At 32.8% G+C, this 9438-nt stretch overlaps 1 protein-coding gene across 1 annotated transcript; it reads left to right on the top strand.

Moving 5' to 3' along the window:
* The first annotated feature begins 5050 nt into the window (after positions 1–5050).
* LOC111399477 (adenylyl-sulfate kinase 3) lies at positions 5051–9181 on the top strand. The gene is made up of 7 exons (XM_023026786.1): positions 5051–5274; positions 6352–6498; positions 6967–7116; positions 8096–8214; positions 8295–8379; positions 8553–8599; positions 8745–9181. The coding sequence occupies exons 2-7, from the start codon at positions 6375–6377 to the stop codon at positions 8844–8846; spliced, it is 627 nt and encodes a 208-aa protein (XP_022882554.1). The 5' UTR covers positions 5051–5274; positions 6352–6374; the 3' UTR covers positions 8847–9181.
* Positions 9182–9438: the final 257 nt, after the last annotated feature.

Here is a 9438-nt window from a genome sequence, read left to right as displayed (position 1 = left end):
GTAAAACAAAAAAGCAACTTTAGATGCATCTTTTCAATAAAAACTAGTTGGTTGTCCGGGCAATGCACGGGCTTTGTTATTTCCAAGGTAATATTTAGCGTTCCTAAAAAATAGATTTATATGTCTTCTTTTGGTGACTTTTTCTTAAACCTTTGATGTATAATATAACATTTTTTCATGTACCAAAAGGGTGGGGTGTTGAGCAGGACAGTTGACAAAGAAAGCAAAAATTCATTTCTCATAATTTCAGAAGAAAGATAATAACAGTTGACATCTTGGGTCTCAGCTGATAACATGCAGTAAATGAAATCTTTCGAAAGTTTTTCTCCCTTCCTACCTAATATATAACCAAACTGTGCAAATAAAATGGCTTTATAGGAAAACTTCTGTACCTCAGTTGTGAACAATGTGCAGCTCAAAACTAAATGAAAAGGAACACTAGAATAAACAAGTGAGCGGTTACTACAAATGTACAAACTCACAAAGAAGCTCAACCTAAAGTGTCAGCCTCTTAAATTATTCAAATGAAAATGTAAGATGACGTAAAACAAAAAAGCAACTTTAGATGCATCTTTTCAATAAAAACTAGTTGGTTGTCCGGGCAATGCACGGGCTTTGTTATTTCCAAGGTAATATTTAGCGTTCCTAAAAAATAGATTTATATGTCTTCTTTTGGTGACTTTTTCTTAAACCTTTGATGTATAATATAACATTTTTTCATGTACCAAAAGGGTGGGGTGTTGAGCAGGACAGTTGACAAAGAAAGCAAAAATTCATTTCTCATAATTTCAGAAGAAAGATAATAACAGTTGACATCTTGGGTCTCAGCTGATAACATGCAGTAAATGAAATCTTTCGAAAGTTTTTCTCCCTCCCTACCTAATATATAACCAAACTGTGCAAATAAAATGGCTTTATAGGAAAACTTCTGTACCTCAGTTGTGAACAATGTGCAGCTCAAAACTAAATGAAAAGGAACACTAGAATAAACAAGTGAGCGGTTACTACAAATGTACAAACTCACAAAGAAGCTCAACCTAAAGTGTCAGCCTCTTAAATTATTCAAATGAAAATGTAAGATGACGTAAAACAAAAAAGCAACTTTAGATGCATCTTTTCAATAAAAACTAGTTGGTTGTCCGGGCAATGCACCGGCTTTGTTATTTCCAAGGTAATATTAGCGTTCCTAAAAAATAGATTTATATGTCTTCTTTTGGTGACTTTTTCTTAAACCTTTGATGTATAATATAACATTTTTTCATGTACCAAAAGGGTGGGGTGTTGAGCAGGACAGTTGACAAAGAAAGCAAAAATTCATTTCTCATAATTTCAGAAGAAAGATAATAACAGTTGACATCTTGGGTCTCAGCTGATAACATGCAGTAAATGAAATCTTTCGAAAGTTTTTCTCCCTTCCTACCTAATATATAACCAAACTGTGCAAATAAAATGGCTTTATAGGAAAACTTCTGTACCTCAGTTGTGAACAATGTGCAGCTCAAAACTAAATGAAAAGGAACACTAGAATAAACAAGTGAGCGGTTACTACAAATGTACAAACTCACAAAGAAGCTCAACCTAAAGTGTCAAAGTTTACACTTTCACCGCAATCTTTAGCCCACTACAATAACAAACAGATACATCAAGAGAGATCATATCGAGAATAAAAAAAATAGAGAAAATAAAGACAAATTCAAGTAGAGATCGAACACATGTAGAGAAAGAAAGAGAGACCAAGTATACTGAGATGTGTTGGTTGCTGGAATTTTTTGCCCAAAGATAATTGATCTTTTATTTTCCCAAGGAAAAATAGGTTCATAAGTAGGCAAAGGAGATTCTCCAAGATGCTGCAAGTAATTCACAATAATGTAAAAATATTTAAGTAGTATCACACATGCAAATGCACGAAGTACAAAAAATATTGCTAAATGAAGACCTTGGAAAGTTTTGTATTTAATGACTCACAAAAGTTTTCTTCTAAAAAGTGATGCCTAGATGTACTTGGCATCTCTTCATCCGTGGAATCTTCTATTTTAGTTCTTCCAGCATTAGCAAAACATGCTTATGAAAGTAATTCAGAAAAACATAATTAGTTATTGCACATGTACGTAATATTATAAAATTGCAAATATTTTGTCCCCTACTCCCCTACTAAAAGATCATGGGTTTGCAGGATGATTTCTCATTCATTCACAAGGTTGCAATACACAATCATGTAATAGAATTAGATGGGGGTGTTGTAGAGGGTGTATTTGATTCAAAGCTATTTTGTGGGAACAAAGTAAAAACCATGATTATACATGCTAGGAGAAGAATGAATTTGTATAACATTAGACCTTATAAATTGGAATGTAAGGGAATTCTGAAAATGAGATTTTACCTCTAGTAATTGGAACAAAGACTTAATGCAACCAACCTTTATACTATTTCCTGATAAACACTTCCCAGGACATTGAGTGGAAGAGACAACTCGAAAAGTAGCCCATTTTCCACGACTTGCAGGAAAAAAGTTGAAGCATCAATATCATTAATCATTTGATGGTATAAGTCTTCCTTTTTTCTAGGTTTGATGGTATTAAAACCAAAAGAATAAGAAGATTAAAGTTTTATCAAGTCACCAACAGTCATGTTGCCATTTATAATCCCCTAGGAACACAAGATCATAGCTGCACATAGTGATGTGCTAAATATTAAATTCTAGCCAAAGTGTAAATAGTCAAGGCTTCGTTGAGTTTGTAAGGTGGCATCTTCATATCCTGATATATGTTTTATCAATCCTAATTAATTGGAAATCATAACAAGAAAGCTAAATACAACACCCTTAAACATGCAAGCATAGTAGGAGCTACAAAATTCATCAACAAAGCACTAGAGAGTGGTTCCAATCAAATTGTCTAAACAAGACAGGTGAGACAAGTGAAAGGTCAAAATTTAATTTAAATTAGTAAGCCAAAATTTAAAGACAAGATGTAGGTACGTTGGCTAGCTAGCAGGTAAAACTTTTATGGGGTTTTGGTGCTGTGTTACAGGTTGTAGTTAAGATGTGGATACCTAGTTATTTTGGAGGCCAAAAAAAAACCAAAATCATTAGTTGGAAAACACCTTCAAAAGTATAAGAAATCCCAAAAGAGCAAAAACCTAGCAAAATAATACACATCAAGCAAAAATTGAAGCATTTGAAGTAGATGAAGATAATCTAACTAAATTTTCACACACCAGAAATGTAAAAATACTTTAAAGAAAGCTAAAAAATAAATCCACAAACAAGCAAAGATCCAACAAAAGCTTAACTTTCTTGGCCAAATCGAGGTAAAGTAAGGAAAAATAAGATGAAAATATGAAGAAAGCGTACAAGAAAAATGAGAGAAATAGAGTTGAAATGAAGTAGAACACTTGTGCTAATGAGTAATATATTATTGGTCAGGAAGAAGCTTTGCAAGAAAAGTAAAATTGGAGCGAAAACCACCACAACTTTGCAAGAAAATGGAAAATCACAGCCCCATACTTCGCTAACGGCCACTGAAGTTCCTCTCCAATTCAATTGAAAACCACCACATCTTTATCCCCTTGTTTCACATGAACTAATCTAAAATCCTCATTTGCAAGCTCAATACTCAAAACGAGGGAAAAAAAGAGAGAGATGAAATGGACTGCATCTGGGCGATTATACCTTTCTTCTTCTTTTTAGGGTGTGATTTCTTGTTGTGAAGCGATGAACTCATCAAAAAGCGGACGTGTGAAATGAATTTGAAGTCTGAAAAATTGAATGAGTGATACAAAAAACTTTTGGGCTCATCAACAGTAACTACCGGCTCATCAAAATTGCCAAACCAGTTTCACAAAGTTAAGTGTGAAAAGGTGGAACTCAACTATGAACAGTAACTATTGGTAAGAGTCTTTTAAGGTATAGGGATAATGAAATTAAAAATATAGAAATTGTCAAGTAAAAAGTGTTTTAATTTTTATATATTTGTTACAAATTTTACATATTTTGGCAATTATTAATTTTTATTTTCTTACGCATTTTCAATAAAAATAATGAAATTGAAAAAAATAAGCTTTTTTTTTTATATTTATTACAAAAGTTTTTTTCAAATGCATTTCCTTTTTCCTTGTGTAATTAACGTTCTTTCAGGGTTTAAAAAGAGGTGAACTCTAACTATATTTTCACTCTGGTGTCAAATCTTCAGTTTTATACAATTGACTATTTCAATCGGGTAAATCAACTTTAATATGATTTCAATTGGATAATTGTACTTTAATTTAATTTCAATTAAGGTCACTTCGTTCAACTTCACAATAGAATTTAATGACATATCATCAATAAATAAGGATCATGATACGTGATAGTTGTTACCGGGAATAAGTACGATTTCAATGAAATACATAATAATTATCATTTATTGACAATCATGTCATCAATTTTCATCCATTCAAATGACATAATAAAGTTACTCAATTAAGTGTAGAGCCTTGCTTTTTGGCCAGACGGTGAAATCCCAGCCAAAAAATAGGGTGCTCATGGACAGCTTCCCTTCCAATAGGGGGCACCACATGGGTGCCCTGTTATTTTGCTGGGATTTAACCCTGTCCAAACGGGGTTTTCCTTAAATATGTTTATCTTATTGACATGAAATTGGAATTTCTCGTTTCAAAAAGATAGTGTGTATTTCATATATTTAACAATATTTACAACATATTTGGTATGAATTAAAATTTGATTTTAATTTAAGTCAAAGTTAAAAAATGAATATTAACCACATCTTTTATGAAAATATTTTAAAACTTCTATCACAATTTACTAAAAAATCTAATTTTAATCTTCATCAAACACACTCTTAGTCTTTGTTCAGAGGAAATTAAAATCAAATTTTTAATAGATGTTAATAAAAGTTGATAAATGTGTGATTCAAGGATTTGTAAAATATGTTATTAAAATTAATAGTTAATTTTGATTGACATTAAAATTTTAAATTATACCATGGCTTAAAATTGGCGTAAATAACTCAGGAAAAAAAAAAAAGAATTGAAAAATGAAAATAGACTTGAAGGTGTGGGGGCTTGGCTTCACCGTCAACGCAGAACCCAAATCTTGAAAAGTTCGTTGTTGGAAGGGTTAAGAGTGCGTTCCATTTCCCAGAATGTTCACATGTAATTGCCCCCCCTAACATCACAAATTACGTCCACATTCAACACTCCCAATACACTACACTTCATATTACAGATTCCCCTTTTCACAACCTTCTTTTCTTTTCTTTTCCTCCCCCCTCCCAGGTATTTGATCTGTCCTTTTCCTTATTGTAGATTTGCTTTCATTTGATTTACCATAATATATTTGTAATTTTTTCTGGGCTTTTTCTTGATCCCGCATATACAATGTTTTAGATAATGCGGGTTCTCTCTTGGGCTATCATACATTTATTTTTTATTTTTTTTTTATTTTTTGTATTTTGCAATTGCTCGTAGTTTTATTGAATGATGAAATAATTTTTTTATTATTCTTTTTTGATTTCTAGAATATAATTTTTGAAATGTGATCCTCCATTTCCTCCCAGAGAGCATATTGTAGGTACCTCTGTTCTGGGAAAATCTGTATTGAGAACGAAATAATGGTGAAATCATTTGCTGGATACGTTGCTTTCGAATGTCCATTCGTTGTGTTTACATGAACGGAATTGTGTCCTTTGAATGGGATTCTGGAAATTAGATATGATTTGAATTGGATTTTGATAATTTTCATTTCCAAGGTCCTCCATGTTGCATACACACAGCTTTGGGAAATTTTGATTTGTCAACATGATAAAAGCACATCGACCATATTTTTCTATCACAGAATTTTAGTTCCAAATAACCATTGTTACACTTTTGAGATCAATATTTTTTAATTTGCAACTACTCTATTTGGATTTAATCATTTTGGTTAGTGATGGGATGAATGTTTGCGTTTCCCTCTTTATTGTTAACTTTGTGCATGCTTCGTTCTACTAATTACTTCATTCACTAATCTTTCATTCAATGCCAATTGCAACTTTTACATGTTGTGCCTCAATGCATTTCTCTTCCATTTGTTTTATTGTATATATCTCTTCCTTCGAGAATTTAGAGCTTTGCTTTATGATAAAATATGTCCTTACCTGCACATGTAGTTATGTACGCAATACAGTCCTTTCTTATGAATCCACTATAATTAGTAGCATTAAAACAAGATTAGGTAGTCTCATTGTGTGAATAGTGGTCCATTTAACAGCAAGTGCAAAAGCCTTTCACTTATAAGTTTCGACTTGGAGAACAATAGGATCTCTTTTATTAAAGAATTGATAAAAGAAAAGCTGAATATCTATTTCTGAACAGGAAACAGAATAGTATTTCTTGTGATGGCTACCTTGGGAAATTCAACTAACATCTTCTGGCACGAATGTCCTGTCGGGAAGGCGGACAGACAAAAGCTGCTTAATCAACAGGGATGTGTCGTATGGATCACTGGCCTCAGTGGATCGGGTCAGCATATAAATGGATATCTTTTTTACTTTATCTTTTCCTCCCAGTCTCAATTAGTGTGGTTTTATTGTATTCTTTTCTACCTTTTATGTCTCTTCAGCTTGTGATAAATTCCATTACCAGTATCTACTTGTAAAACCTTGTTACACCATAGCAATGCACCATAATGTGTTGTCCTGCTATTAATTAACAATTTCTTGGACTTCATCTCGTCCTTATAGCTACTTTCAAATGAAGTGCTTATACACTAATTGGGTTGATCTCCTAAGTTCTCATCTAACAGTACCGTAATTTTAATTCATAAATCAGTGTACAAAGATTTACTTGACTAGTCCTTTGAATATCGTTATACACTGTTGCTTAACTGTTGTCCACATCTTGTTGATATTAGCTGTTCTATTATCACTACCTTATCATCAGCTGTTAAAAGTGTTTACAATGTGAAATGTCTATTTTCAAACCATGCAGGAAAAAGTACACTTGCATGCTCACTGGGCAGAGAATTGCACTCCAGGGGAAATCTGTCATATGTTCTTGATGGAGACAACCTTAGGCATGGTCTTAACAAGAATCTCGGTTTCTCACCAGAAGATAGGACAGAAAATATTCGCAGAGTCGGTAAGTGAAGCTATTGCTTTTTGCTAAAAAAATGATTAACTATGTTGACATGCTGAGAAGGTACGGAAGAGAAGCAATAGGCCAATAGTTTAAAAAAAAAATAAAAAAATTCTCCCCTGTTTTTTCTCTTGGGTCTACAATATGTTTCTTTCGTTCGAGACATTGCTCTTCTACGTTTCTTCTTTCACATAAACAATTGAAACTGTATTCTTTATTCACTCCAATACCCTTTCTCATTCTCTATTTATCACCTCTCCTTGAGACTGGACGCTAATACATCTTAATGTGAACTTGTAGCACTTTAGCTGTTGATCCCCTAGATATAAAAAAAAAAAAAAAAAAAAAAAAAGGCTGAAAAAATGATTTTTAGCAATGAAATGCAGTGAAGTTGTAAAACTGAACAATTTTCTCCATTAATGGATGTTTAAGTAATTAATTTTGAGCACCGTGTTCCAGTAACCATAATGGATTTTTCAATATAGAAACTGGTTCACTTCATCATCAAAATATATTAACACTAATTGCTACACTTCAAGAAACACAGGTTCATGATTGAAGATCATTGTTATTTCATATCTAAAGTAACAAATATATCATTTGGTGGCTTCAGCTAGATAGTTTAATTACCACGTGATGTTGCATGGAAGAAAGACAAATTTCCTCCTCTTTTCTTTTTTGTGCTAAATATCTCTCTTGAAGTCACCCTGCTTAGAAATGTATAGAGTAATGGCTACTATTAGGTTATTATTACTTTTGTTTTTCTTCATTCTAAAAACTGATTTTTGCCAGTAGTTATAGCTATTGAATTTTGATTAAAGCTTCTTGGAATATTGTTAATACAAGTATGGTTGTAAGAGGAAAGTCTCATTTTTTCTTTCACCGCTTTGGAATACGAGGTATAGTAGTTTGCAAAATTGTCATGTTTGAGGATTTAGAAATTCTTTTATGATCTCTCTCTCTCTCTCTCTCATCCATTTAGGGGAAGTTGCAAAGCTCTTTGCTGATGCTGGGTTAATTTGCATTGCTAGTCTGATATCTCCTTATCGAAAGGACCGTAATGCTTGTCGTGCTTTGCTTCCCGATGCAAATTTTGTTGAGGCAAGTCTTCAAGATTTCAAATAATTCTAGAGTATCAATTATGAAATGAATTGACCTGTAATTACAAATTTAATTTCCAGGTTTTCTTAAACATGCCTCTAGAATTGTGCGAAGGAAGAGATCCGAAAGGTCTTTACAAGCTTGCACGTGCTGGAAAGATCAAAGGTGCGTTTATCTTTCATCAATCCGAGATACTAATCTACATTGCTTGTTCTGGAGTAAAATTCTAATATCTGAGCTAAAACCCCAATGAGAATTTGAGCATTTTCTACTACTCAATTACTTGGATGTAATATTTAAATCCCCTTCCTTGTTTGACTGTCATTGTTACGTTTCAGGTTTTACTGGAATAGATGATCCTTATGAACCGCCTTTAAATTGTGAGGTGTGTACTTTAGCGAAAATGACGCAAATAATTTTTTTTTTTTTGTTCCTCCTCCTCTCCTTCCAAGTATGATGCTTTGTGTTTTGTTATTATTATTATTTAAAAAAAAAATAAAAATTCTAACACTGGCTCCTGGTCATTTCAGATTGAGATAAAACAGAAAGATGGAGTTTGCCCTACGCCTAATGAGATGGCGGGGCAAGTTGTATCATATTTGGAGGACAAAGGATTTCTGCATGCTCAGTGATTTACGTTTAAATTTGAGACCTTTTAAATTTTTTCCCTGTAAATTAGAAGATAACATGATCAACATACTACAGCTATACCTTTTTACAAGAAAGATGCAAGAATAGGGAGTCCGATCGAGCATGCCGATTTCTATTTTCCATGGTAATGGCTCGGGTCGTAGTGCCGATTCTATGGTAGATTGGTGCAAGTGGTAGTGCTCGATGTATTTTTGTTCTATATTTATATTCCCAGTTTAATACTTGACAGAGGTTGTGGTCACATATGTGAATTCTGTAAGAAGTTTCAGTTTGTGCTCTGGTTAAGTTTATGTTTAATCAACTTTGGAATTCAATCAATAATAATCGTAGTGCTGTTATTCTACCAAATCTTAATCATTAAACACACCTTATTGGACCAACTGAATCCACCAGCTACTTGCTAGAGCTCAAATAATATTACAAATGACATTTTAGACCTCGTTTGATAGTCATTTTTTTCAAAATGTATTTTTCTCTCTCTTCTTTTCAACCACACATTCTTCATTAAAATAATATTACACATAAATCAAAAAAATTTCTTTATTTTTCAATCACACATTTACTATTCTAAAA

The sequence above is a fragment of the Olea europaea genome, chromosome 9 (assembly GCF_002742605.1).
Source record: "Olea europaea var. sylvestris chromosome 9, O_europaea_v1, whole genome shotgun sequence".
Taxonomy (NCBI): domain Eukaryota; kingdom Viridiplantae; phylum Streptophyta; class Magnoliopsida; order Lamiales; family Oleaceae; genus Olea; species Olea europaea.
Note: the sequence above shows the minus strand (reverse complement) of the source record. Positions and strands in the feature narration are given on the sequence as shown.